The 12,425-nt window shown below is 47.5% G+C and overlaps 1 protein-coding gene across 4 annotated transcripts in view; it reads right to left on the bottom strand.

Moving 5' to 3' along the window:
* LOC120820546 (echinoderm microtubule-associated protein-like 6) overlaps positions 1 to 12,425 on the bottom strand; it is a 40,261-nt gene that overhangs the window by 3,622 nt on the left and 24,214 nt on the right. Inside the window, exons 17-40 of one of the 4 annotated variants that reach the window (XM_078104913.1) lie at positions 11,882 to 12,068; positions 11,671 to 11,776; positions 11,171 to 11,264; positions 10,590 to 10,690; positions 10,207 to 10,409; positions 8,802 to 8,913; positions 8,457 to 8,584; positions 7,352 to 7,493; positions 6,959 to 7,111; positions 6,573 to 6,704; positions 6,258 to 6,346; positions 5,945 to 6,121; positions 5,600 to 5,834; positions 5,311 to 5,437; positions 4,605 to 4,619; positions 3,696 to 3,774; positions 3,477 to 3,606; positions 3,192 to 3,290; positions 2,491 to 2,511; positions 1,619 to 1,792; positions 1,213 to 1,421; positions 654 to 811; positions 331 to 445; positions 49 to 237 (exon numbers count right to left, since the gene is read on the bottom strand). In XM_078104913.1, coding sequence (XP_077961039.1) covers positions 49 to 237; positions 331 to 445; positions 654 to 811; positions 1,213 to 1,421; positions 1,619 to 1,792; positions 2,491 to 2,511; positions 3,192 to 3,290; positions 3,477 to 3,606; positions 3,696 to 3,774; positions 4,605 to 4,619; positions 5,311 to 5,437; positions 5,600 to 5,834; positions 5,945 to 6,121; positions 6,258 to 6,346; positions 6,573 to 6,704; positions 6,959 to 7,111; positions 7,352 to 7,493; positions 8,457 to 8,584; positions 8,802 to 8,913; positions 10,207 to 10,409; positions 10,590 to 10,690; positions 11,171 to 11,264; positions 11,671 to 11,776; positions 11,882 to 12,068 — 3,175 coding nt within the window. The remainder of the gene's footprint in view (positions 1 to 48; positions 238 to 330; positions 446 to 653; positions 812 to 1,212; positions 1,422 to 1,618; positions 1,793 to 2,490; positions 2,512 to 3,191; positions 3,291 to 3,476; positions 3,607 to 3,695; positions 3,775 to 4,604; positions 4,620 to 5,310; positions 5,438 to 5,599; positions 5,835 to 5,944; positions 6,122 to 6,257; positions 6,347 to 6,572; positions 6,705 to 6,958; positions 7,112 to 7,351; positions 7,494 to 8,456; positions 8,585 to 8,801; positions 8,914 to 10,206; positions 10,410 to 10,589; positions 10,691 to 11,170; positions 11,265 to 11,670; positions 11,777 to 11,881; positions 12,069 to 12,425) is intronic. The other 3 variants (XM_078104914.1, XM_040178457.2, XM_078104915.1) reach the window with 3 other exon arrangements.

The raw sequence follows: 12,425 nt of genomic DNA, 5'->3' as shown, positions 1-12,425 counted from the left end.
CGAGACATGTGTGTGTATGTGTGTGTGTGTGTGTGTGCGTGTGTGTACCTTGTCGGTGAGGTCCCACAGGCGGATGGTGGCGTCGTCGCTGGCGGTGATGCAGAGCTCTTTGGCGGGATGAGCCGTCAGACCCCAGACTTCTCCCCGAGCGTGGCTGTCCAGCAGCAGGTTGGACGCCGCGTTCTTCTCCCCAACCTCAATGATCTCGCCGTCCTTCGTCCCCACCAGGATCTTACCCTGAGGGATGAGGAGGGGGGGGGGACGCGTGGCGGATGAGGAACGTCTGTCTCCAGGGAGGGACGGCGGAGGTTTAAAATCTAAACTTCTTACTTTGCCTCTGCAAACGGATCGGACGCACTCCACCTGCTGGCCCGTCTCCAGCTGGAAGGCTCGACAACGTTTCATCTCCTGATCCCAGAGCTTCACCGCGCCGCCCTCCTTGGTCCTGAGACGCACACACAGCAAATTAGGTAATTTGTTTCTGAAAAGAAAAACATCTTATATTTCAGAGACCAATCTGCGTCTGCCACTGAAATTCTCTATTTTTCTTCTTTTTCCTTTGCTGCTCATTTATCTTCTGCATCTGTTTGCCAGATGTTCCACGAGGTGACGGGAGGTCTTCGCTCCATCGGTGATCTTCTGGAGTTACTCACGGCCTCTCCTTGCCGCCGGTGACGATGAGTCCGTCCCTCAGGGTGGTGTACATGGTGAAGACCGGCCCGGTGTGGGCCTTCGCCACCACCCTCAGCAGGTGGTGCTCCCGCCACACGTACACGTCCCCGTTAATGGCGCCGGTGAAGGTCAAGTTGTTCTGCGCACACACACATTTACAAACAAACCTTCACTTTATCGATATTGATATTGCGTGAATAGTTATATATTAATGTACTTTTGGACTGAGAAGAGAAACCAGTACAAAGAAAAGGGGAAGAAACGGCTGCAACAAAATGTTTCTGTAAGTTTGACGATATCACGAAGCTTCAAACTATTCAGACCAGTGCTCCAGACTTTCTCTCATCACTGTCTCGTTGTTCTTTTGATTAAGTTTTCATTCTGTGGACCCGTGTGAATGAACACCGTCTTGTAGTCGTGGAACAGAAGGTTCCTCGGCGACCGTTGATCACCATGGCAACAGTCCGAGCTGCAGCGATGGATGTTTTCGGGTGAAAGCGGGCAAGAGATTTTACAACCACAAGTCAGCAGGTGACTCACAGCGCCGAAGGCGACGGAGAGCATCGTCTGCATCCTGCTGTCCTCCACCGTCCCCACCACGCCCTTCTTGTACATCAGGGCGCCGCCGGCCAGCGTCCAGAACCTCACGTGTTTGATTCCCACCGACACAAACTGGGAGTCCGAGTCCGGCCGAAACTCCACCACAAAGATCCGGTCCAGGTGTCCGGCTTTACTGCACACTTTGGATCCTGCAGTGGAGTCATTTTAAACTCATTTAAATGTACATCCTGTTTTCTTTTGGGACTTTGGCTCAGACAAACCCGTTCATTGGAGATATTAATAAAAACTGAAACCGAATATTTCCCTTTCATGCTACTTTGTTTATGTTTTAAACAAAAAGAGCTATGACTATTAGTCTATGCCCACTGACAGCGGCCGGTCTGACCTTCCTGCCAGCGCCACACGGTGATGGTGTGTTCAGGGTCCACTCCCACGGACAGCAGCAGCTTCCCTGTGGCGCTGAAGTTGACGTAGCCGACGCCTTTAGCGTGAGGACAGCGCAGGATGGACAGAGTCTGCTTGCTCATCGCGTCCCACACGTGGATGGTGGGGGTGGTGCCTACGTGCAGAGCGAGAGAGAGGAGACAGAGTGAGGTTCGATCGGGACATGAAGGCGACGCAGAAGAAACCGAGCAGCAGAAACGGATCAATCAATGCGGCCTGCAAACACCCGGAGAACCAGAACAGCGGCAGAGACTAAAGAGGTTTTCAGATCGATTTGGTCCCGTCTCATGGCTGACATCACTACTCTTTGTTTGGTAAAGACTTCTCCAATGGGTCAACCGCAGTAGAAAATGTCCCTACTGAGCAGAGAATCATCCAAATGCAAAAGAAGCTGAAAGTTTAGCATCGAAATGGGTGCAGATTTAAATAGTAAGAGGTTACAGTTTCAGTGGCAGGCGCACAACGATGCAGACTATTATGAGCTGTAATTAACAGGCAACGCGTTTGAACTCGAGAGAAAAGAGTGTTTACACGGTTGGAATTGGATCAGGGAATATCCGCTGAATGTAAAGCACTTCTCTCGTCTTCTGCCAAATCGCAGCCCAAATGCACCGTTGTGGTTCAATTATGAGTCACTTCTGCTTTAAAAGAACGTTCAAAATTCAACACTGCGGGGACATATTTTGAAGGGGGAAAAAGTCAACGTGACATCTGATTTTAAACTGTAGTAAAGTAAATCCTGAGTTACGCCTAAAACTCTGCGGCTGGTCTCTGGGTGTCAGGGTGTCACAGGGAGGCGGCGCGGGTTTTTACCTGGCGGTTCACCGACGTCACCTGAGGTGTTGTGAGAGAGATGGCGAAAAAATGAGGCCAGCCAAGACACAAACGTACGAAAACAGAATAAAAAAAAACAGATAAAAACGTGAAGTGAGTTGTTTTAAAGCGGCTCAGCCGTGACAGTAGAGAGGAGATATTCATGGGTGATTATTGCTGCTGGAATCCATCTCAAAATAATCAGCTCATTAAGAAATGAGCTCCACCTCAACCATCTACAACAGATGCACATCTCCATCTACATTAATCAACGAGAAATAATCATTTAATATCACAGGACATTTTCTTACTTTTACACAAAGTATATTTTTCCTAATTACACCAACAATTAAATGCAAAGTATTTTCTCACTGTGGTATTAGCTGACTTCTTTCAATCAATAAAGCTAAACTTAGATAAAGCCCCTCTTCGGCTCTCTCCATCCAGCAAAGAGACAATAAACTATTAAACAATTTCCATTCTGGCCATTTTGTATCTGCTGATTTCCGTTTTTAAGACAATCCTCCTCTGTGTGAAGCGTTACTGGATCTAATGACTCTCAGCGGGAAACACGTAAAGCAAGCAGGTTGAACACAAAGCAGAGGAGAGAAAGCAGAACCTATTGAGCCTTGACGAGCTAGTAGAAACACACACATGCAGTAACACACACACACACACACACACACACACGCTCAGTGTACCGATCTGCCCGGTGGCGATGACATTTTTGTATTTCGGGTGTTGATTGGCGGTCAGAGAGAGGATGTCATCTGTGTGTTCCAGGTAGAAGCTCTGAGTTCCTGCAGCACAAGAAGTCACGTGAACACATCAATTTGCTTAAATGTAGTTTAATATCAACGTGGGTTCATTTGATCAGCACCTTAATGTAAAACATATAGCTCTTTCCCAGCAACATATATTATTTATAATATGTTTGACGTAACAAAAATTCAGATGCGTTTCTGTGGCTGTGTTGCCGCGGTTACCAGTGGAGAGACTGTGGACGATGGCGGTGGCGGCGGTGTGGTAGACGATGTCGGTGCCGTCGTTGAGATAGTGCAGATTGTTGCGACAGTCGAAGCCCCGAAACCCGAACACGTGATCCAAGACCATGTCCTACACGAGAGGGGGAGGGAGACAGGTTAACGGGAGGACGGACGGACGGACGGACGGGTGGACGGAGACAGCTAGAGGGACGGACGAACCTCCACCAGCCTCCTCTTCTTGGAGACGTTGTTCTTCTGGAGCTTCTCGGGCCGCGGCGCCGCTCGACTCACCGGAGGCCTGGAGGACCGATCAGAGCGTTAATCAAGTAATCAAAGATCAACGTGGTCAGTCTGAAGACAGACAGGACGGACGGGAGACGGGACAGACAGGACAGACAGGCAGCTCGTCCACAGACAGACGGGTTGTTCTTGTGTGTGGAGAATACGGAGCACCTGACAACTGACAGTAGAAGGACAACATAGAGAGACTCATGCTAGAATGTAGATTAATTCCCCTAAATGGGAGATTATAAGATTATGAATCCAGACAGTTTGCGGTGCTGCCAAAACGCACACACACACACAGACACACACACACACATGAAGAGGCATTACAAAAGTAAGAGGAGGACCGACAGGTGTTACCTGGATCCCCTGGACAGCAGAGGGATAGAACCAAGGTATAGAACTATAAGGTATAGAGAACACAGACACACACGCACACACACACACCTCTTCACATACAAACACAACGACACACTCACTCAGACACACTCACCAAGGCCTTGGCTAAAACTGTGACTAGCTGTGTGCTATGGCTGCATGCTAACAAAATGCTACCATGCTACTCATGCTTGCTTTTGTTTTCAGGCTAACATGCTAATGTTGCTACTTCTGCGTTATATTTACCTTCAACGTAAAGTGCTTTGTTTTATCAGTGTCTATTTATTTAAAGTGAACGGACGGCAGCAGATTTAGGCGCGGCTCATAAACCAAACCTTCATTTATTGTATATTCAACTATAAATACGCAGTAATGCTGTAAGACAGAACACATCATCTGATTAGAAGTATTTTATTGACATACAGCCCATCTACAAATAATCTAAAGAGTCATTTTTATACTTACTTCACAATGCCCTGCCTCCAGGGGAATGCAAGTCAAAACACAATAGAAATATTAAAGGCTTTCCCACTATAGGAACTACAAATAGCAGTAACAACAGAGAAAACACTTAACTTAAAAACGCTGAAATCATGAGCTGTTAGAGTGTAGAATGTGGGACTGAGCCAAAAAGATTGTTTCATAAAGGAACAAAGAATCCATCAGGCAGAAAACCCACAGGTACGAACACAAACCAAAAGAACTGCTCAATTACACACACACACACACACACACACTGTCACACATCGCACACCAAGGACAACATGAATGGATGAATAGTTCATAAAGAGCTCGGACGCACAACTTCAGAGTCAAACGTCGCACTAAATTTCCACTGAATACAAACTTTTTAAAATTTTCAACTGTAAGTGGAACATTTGAAAGCTTCTCTGCACTAGGAAAGAACGTACAGCTGACAACTGAAACAGACGAGTCTGACAGACAGAAGAGTGTTTATATTACGTGTATTTGTTATTTTCCCCGAAGTACTTCTTCTACCTCTTCTTCTCAAATAGAAATGTAGTTCATTTATTCTACTCAGCTATTCATCTTAGTCCTTTCCCGTTTAGGTTATTTTTCAAAAGGCAGTAAAGTCATCGTGTAACCCTTTGTCTGAGTGTGTGTGTGTGTGTGTGTGTCTGTGTGTGTCTGTGTGTGTGCGTGTGTGTACCTCTCCTCTGGAGAAACCTCCTTCAGCTGGTGCTGAGGTTTGGTTCCTCTCATCTGTCTCATGCTGACGGCGTACATCTTGGAGGTGTAATCCACCGTCTTCTCCCGGGCGACGTCACTGTCGTACCCTTCACACACACACACATACACACAGACACACACACACACACGCACACAAAACTTTGAGGTGTTTTTTGTATTCTTCTTCTGTATGATTGCCTTTAAGTCAATAAAGTGAGCTTTCACGAGGCCTGAGGCGGGTTTGAGAACTAAAATGCGGACGCGCCCACCTCCGTCCTCTTCGATGTCGTCATCCGACTCCTCGCTGTCCACGGTGGGCCGGCCGTCGCAGCACAAAGGCCCCTCCCCCTCCGCGCCGGCCCCGCCTCCTCGCTCCCTCGCCCAGATCATCAGGGCGGTGTCGGCCCCGCCGGCCGTCAGCAGCGAGCAGTCGTCCTGAGCCCAGCGCACGTTGGTCACCTGGGCGCTGTGGCCCACGTAGCGCTTGAAACGGGCGTACTGACCCTGAGGGGGGAGCACAGAGGAGAGCGAGATGATCTGACGTTCATCTCTCTCTCTCCCTCTGAGGTAGGCGGTGACAGGTGAAGGGCAACCAGCGGCTCCGTGCTTCGTACCCGAGCCGGGTAGCCGAACAGTTTCAGGAAGCCGAAGTCGTCCCCGGTGGCGAGCAGCCTTCTGTCTCTGGTGAGCGACGCGGCGTTGACGTCGTTGATGTCGCTGTGCGTCGGCCAGATCCCATCGCAGCTCGAGCCGAGAACGCACGTCCAGCTGGACCACTCGACCCGCTCCAGCTTACGCACGACAGCAACGTAACACACACACAATTATGCAACAGTAACATTGGAAATAGGGTGACCAATCCAGCTGGGACGTCCTGCACACGCACTCAGGAAAAGCTTGAAGTCACACACACACACACACACACACCTCGGAGTTTCTGATGGTTTGTCTTCTTCCTCTCGGGGCTTCGAAGAAAAGCTGCTCTTTTGCTCCCGTGTTCACCTGCAGCAGTTTACCTGAAGAACACGCACACATATAAATAGGTAAATAAATAAATACATCATATTTTGTTATGATTAATTAATTAATTAACCAGGCTGCAGCCTCTGGGCCTGAAAAGTGAGGCGCCTTAAAGGTGCATTCCCTCTAACGGCCACCTGAGGTCGGATGAGAAGAGAACCCCGATTCTCATCCGATCATGATCGCGATGAGCCGCAAGGTGAAGACGCAGGGCAGCGTTACCTCGAGCGTCCCAGTCGATGTGCGTGATGTAACTGGACGCCCCTTTGCAGATCCCCACTCGCTTGCTGCTCTGCACGTTGTAGAGGTCCACAAAGCTGTCATGTGACGCCACCGCCAGGAATTTACCTGAGTCTGAGAACATGCGTGGATGACGCAGGATGAGTGGACATACCGCTGATCCCCCAAAACTGCCACAGGTTGAAAAATGACAGAAATCAACTACTATCAACCAACAAGATATTCTTCTTGTGGCACTTTGAGTTCTCTCTGCTTGACTCGGCTGTTTCCATAGAGATGCAGGATTTATATGCCGCACTGAAAAACAAGGCCACGGCGGTTGAGGTACTAATGTGTGTGTGTGTGTGTGTGTGTGTGTGCGTGCGTGCCTGGGGAAAAGCGGACGTCAGAGATGGCGTCGCGGCGATGGTGGAAGCTCAGGAGATCCTCCAGCGTGTCGGCGTTCACCACCAGCACGCCGCCATCGCTCAGGCCGACGGCCAGGGCCTTCCCGTCGGGGGAGAAGGCGCAGCAGCGACCGCCTGGAAGTCAAGTGATTACATCAGTCAAAAAATCAGCGTGTTCTTGGGAGCCTCTGAGAACACACCCTTTATTTAGGGCCTTGGCATGTGGTCTCATCTGAGGTGCCACACGGGGATGTTCAGGCGTCTCAGTCAAGTCAAGTTCCTTTTCACAGAAAAGAACCAAAACCAGCGGACGTCCAGAAGGAAACTAATCTGAGAAGTGATGTGTGACCTTTTGTCCCCCGTTTGCCTCTTTACCTCTCTTCAGCTTGCGGACGGCCACCATGCGGTGATTGGCCGACGTCTCCCACAGTCGCAGCGTCTTATCGTCGCTGACGGTGGCGCAGACGGGGAGGAGGGGGTGAGGGGCCAGACCCCAGACCTCTCCCTCCATGTGACCCTGCACACACACACACACACACACACACACACACACACACACACACACACACACACACACACACACACACACAATGCACTACCTGCAGACACTGCTCGGCTCCATCAACACCCTGAACCTTGTCTGGGGGTATTTACTTTGTGATTGATGATTAACATTCTTCTAGGAAGATGAAAGCACCGAGAAGTAGTGAAAAGTGCACAATGTTGTGGTACATACGGCATTATATAGCTCATCGTGTTTACGTCTCTCTCTCTCTTGTCTCAGTCCACTCCCTTTGTTTACGCTGGCATCGCCATTACAGCGCAATACATTTCATTCTGCAAATGCTGATCGATCTGCAGCGGACGTTCTCCTCACCATGGCAACAGGTGCCGTGCCAGACTGCCAGACTTTTAAAAATACCTGAGGTGCTCTCTGCCTTCTCACACACAAGCACCCAATGGAATCGTATTCATTCGAATGCACTTATTCAAATGGAAGCACGTGTTTAGCTTTTTTGCTCCCGTGGATCTTTCAGTCTTCGTGGATCGTGAGCATCATCAGCAGATGCTGTTTGCCCTGTTGTCATGGGAATGTGTGTAAATTAGATCCCAAAACTGCGAGCTTGTTGTTTCTCCCGAGGATGGCGGTAAGATGAAAAGATCCAGAACTACGGGACCTAACGTCTCTCCGTTACCAATCAAATATCGAACCTCTGTCAACTCGTCACCTTTTTTACATCCACTGTGTAAACTTATTATCCTGCTGCATTCTGGGAAATATTATTAGCTGTTCATGTATAGAGCCAAACGTTCAGATTTAAGGGTGTGGTTTAGATTTTTTAAAGCCAGGTCGTCTCATACAGTCCCAATTCGAAAGACCCCAAATGTCCCTTTAAGGAGACAGTGGAGAATCAGTGCTGTTGCCACGGCGACCCGCTGTTTAATATGTCTCAATAACCGAGGGTGAGCTCGACTGCACCTGCACCAGAAGGGTCATGGGTCCGGTCTTGTCGATCTCCAGAACTTCTCCGTTTTTTGTTCCCACCAGGATGTGACCGTGTCCCAGAGTGATGGCCCTGATGGACGGGTTGTCCTCCAGCAGCAGCCCTGCACACACACACGCACACACACACACACACACACACACACACATAACCCGGTGAGTAATCGTTCAGCGCCATGTTAACCGCGTGTCCACCGGGGGGCAGTGGTGGATAGAGGTTATTATAGCGTTTTCTACGGCTTCATCCCAAACCCCCAACGGGAGAAGTTCACGAGTGAGGATGGCGTGTCTTCACGTGGTCGCCTGGGTGGGCGCGTGCACCTTTAGAGCCCGGGGACAACGCCGCTCTCTTGATGGCGTACGTCTTCAGGCAGCGGTCGAACATGTCGTCCCACAGCTCCACCACACCGTCCTTCCCTCCGGTCACAAAGCCCTGAAAACAAATCATTATAATGATTGATTTTGCAGGTTGATTAAAGTTTTAGGACCAGGTCACTGTGATGGTAACCTGTTGTTAAACCTCCTTATAGCGGATCTACACATCCTGTCCTGCTTGTCTCCTTTCCGATCGTCCTTCCATCCTCGCTCTCATTTCGTTAAACCGTTGAAATCACATCATGGTCCTTGTTGGTATAGAAGGTAAATCAATAAGTGGAGAATACAGATCTGTACTCTGCTGAGTCAAAGCAGAAATATCTTGACTCTGTCGCATGTCACGTAATTCACTCAGGGACGTCACATCCTTCCCTCCCTCGCTCCCTTCCTCCCTTCCTCCCTCCTCAGTCAGATCTACCATCCTTCAGTCTTATCTTCCTCCTGACAGGTTTATTTCTCAGCATGAGATCTTCACATCTGTTTGATGTTCTCTCTGAGGAATCTCACAAAGTCCACGTTATACCGGATACAGTCTATTTTTAGTAGTTTGTTTTTACTTTAGTCATAAAACATTTATTGATATCCTGTTCTGTGATGTTGATGTTTCAAAAAAGATCTTCCAGTCTAGATCACTTTTCCTCCTTTCTAGATTTCAGAGTCATAAATTCTTGCATCACTTTTAAATGTTTATTTAGCAAAGTGTGAGTGAGCAGCGAACAGTTGTAAGAAGACGGATGTGTGAACAGCAGATGACATTTGGTTCGTCTCATGGTTTCATTGGTTAAAAAGCCCACATTTCAACCTGAGTTTTCTCCACTTAACTTCAATTTCAATTTTCAATTTGTGACCCGATCTGAACGTTATGATAGAATTTATATATTAGGTATATATACATATTTATAGCTATATAATATAGCTTGCAATGCAAATGACGACATGCAGTGGAAATAAAGCTGAAATTCCTAATCAGGTCACAGAATCCACCGCACACCTGTTAGCGTGTCATTATTATTCTATTTCTTGTAATTATGAGATGGTTAATTCTAATTAATCATAAGTACGTCATAATCATGGGATAAAGAAATCACAATTAGTGCTCAGAGGAGAAGTGCTGCTTCTTCACAACAAAAGTAGGAGGTGTGTTGTTTTCTTTCTTTCTTCATTCTTGGCGATTTAATACCAAATATAACATTTAGAACATTTTCCCTTTTGGAGCTTTTGATTTTTATAACAAGCTCTTTCCAAAAAGAACAGCAGCTATTATGCTTTGATTTATTGGTATTGAGTTTTATTTAAGACGTATGTAGAAGCGCCTCTCTTGTAGTAGACACACACACGCTTGTCTCCTCACCTTGTCGAGCGAGAACATGGCGAACACGGGTCCGTCGTGCGCTTTGACGGTTTTCAGCAGCAGCGCCTCCTTCCAGATGTAAACGTCTCCGGTGGCGCCGCCGGAGAACACCAGCGCATCGCTGCGGCCGTAACACACGGACATCATGGTCTCCGGCCGGCCGACGCCCCTGAACGCACCGCGCCGGAAGGTCAGACCGCCGCCTGGGAGACAGAGAGAGAGGAAGAGGAACAACAACACAATAAGAAACAACACAAAAGAACAGTGGAGTCCAGATTCTCCAAAAGCAAAACATGCAATTAATAAAATGACTTTGTGCGAAAACAAGAACGAGTGTCATTAGTAGAAGTTTCAGTGTGCGAGTCTCATTATTGAAGTTTTACCTGCTTGTTGCCAGAACTGGATGTGTTTGATACCCACAGTGACCAGCTTGTCCATGAGCATGGGGTTACACTTCACCACAAATATCTTCTCCTTGTGACCCCTGCAGAAAAGTATATGAGTTAATGACCCGACATGCACATTTTTCTGAGTTAATTCATTTACTTTTTAAATAGTTGTATTAATTTATAGACTAAACGTCATTCTATACAACCAATTCAGCTTCAGTACATTTTGAGTATATTCAAATACAATATTTTCATTTATGTTCTGACGCCACAAGCCCTGGAAATGTTTTCGGCACACCATAAAAGGGTTTAAAAATGAGATTTTGGAGGGCTTTAATTTTCAAACCTTAAATGAGCGGTAGTCTGCAACTATTTATTTTTAAATCCAGTTCAAAAATACATAAATTGCCTTAGAAATGTGATCTGAAGATCACAAAAGGACATTTTCTCTGTTGAAAAGTATTAGATATTGGAAGCAAAAGATGAAAAATGTAAGAATATATTTTTAGTTAAAAGTTAACCTGATATTCAAGTGGCATATGGCTTAAAAATGACAAACAGACTTTTTTTTTTACCTGGCAGTAGCAAGCTTCTCTCCTCTCTTCCAGTCCCACACAACAATTGAATGTCCATCGTCGACTCCCACTGACACCAGACTCTTCCCATCAGCTGCATCACACAAAGGAAATACATGATAAAAAACTGTGATTACCACCATCTTCTTTTAATGTCACGTGGTGCTCTTTTTTCGCCACGTCGTTGTCCCTGTTGGACTCTTAGTCACATCCCAACATTGCCTGGTGCATAATAGTTAACACAACGCAGCACACGTCAGCTGGTGTGCGCCGTGCATCAAAACAAGCACACCCATTGATTTCTGCACGCGGATGGCATCTTGATCGCAGTCACTGCTCGTGGCCATTACGTCCATTAAACCACATCAACGGGCTGTGCAAAGACTTCAGCCGGGACCCAAAATGGTGGGAAATGATGTGGAATTGATGCGGAGGCTGAAAAGTGAGGATTGGAGGCTCATAAGTGTCCTCACGCACACGGAGGGAGACACGCGCGTTACCTGAGAAGTCCAGAGCGCACACTCCTCTCTGGTGGAAACCTCTCAGCAAGGAGAGGCACTTCAGAGTCTGGATGTCCCACACATGGACGGCCGGGTCCCTCCCCACCTGCGCACACACCTCACAGGCTCAAGGATACGCAAGCGTTTCCAAATCCTCCATACGGATCGCGTGTGTGTGTGTGTGTGTGTGTGCATGTGTGTGTGCGCGCACCTGTCCAGTAGCAGCGTAGTCCTTCAGCGGGTGGATGCTGAGGCTCAGGATGTCGTCGTCGTGGCCGAGGTAGAAGCGCTGGCTGTGCAGCTGCCGGTTGTAGACCACGCCCACCGCCGCCACGTGGTACAACACCTCCCCCCCCTGAGTGTAGAACAGGTTGTTCCTGCAGTCGTAACCACGGTACCTGCACAGACACACACACACACACACACACACAGCATTGACGTTTCCGACCAACCAGACAACTATCTCTGTGATCAGTAATTAATGGAACAAAAGTCAGACTGACATCTTGGGCATTTAATGCATCGATCTTCAGAGGTCATCAGGGTCATCGGTGATTGATCGCTGTGTGAAGCTCTTGCTTTTACAATTTAAGAGCACATTATTTCTATAATTATTAGATTATTTCATCTTCAATAAAACCTGAGCATGATGCAAAGGGGAAAGTCTTCTTACTCTGTCACCTACATTGAGATGGTAAAGAAAAAAGACTTCCTCCTCCTTTTAATTTATTTGTACGATTAAAGAGAATCTGTGT

This window comes from Gasterosteus aculeatus, chromosome 6 (genome assembly GCF_964276395.1).
Source record: "Gasterosteus aculeatus chromosome 6, fGasAcu3.hap1.1, whole genome shotgun sequence".
In the NCBI taxonomy this organism is placed as follows: Eukaryota; Metazoa; Chordata; class Actinopteri; order Perciformes; family Gasterosteidae; genus Gasterosteus; species Gasterosteus aculeatus.
This window is presented reverse-complemented; position numbering and strand designations above follow the sequence as displayed.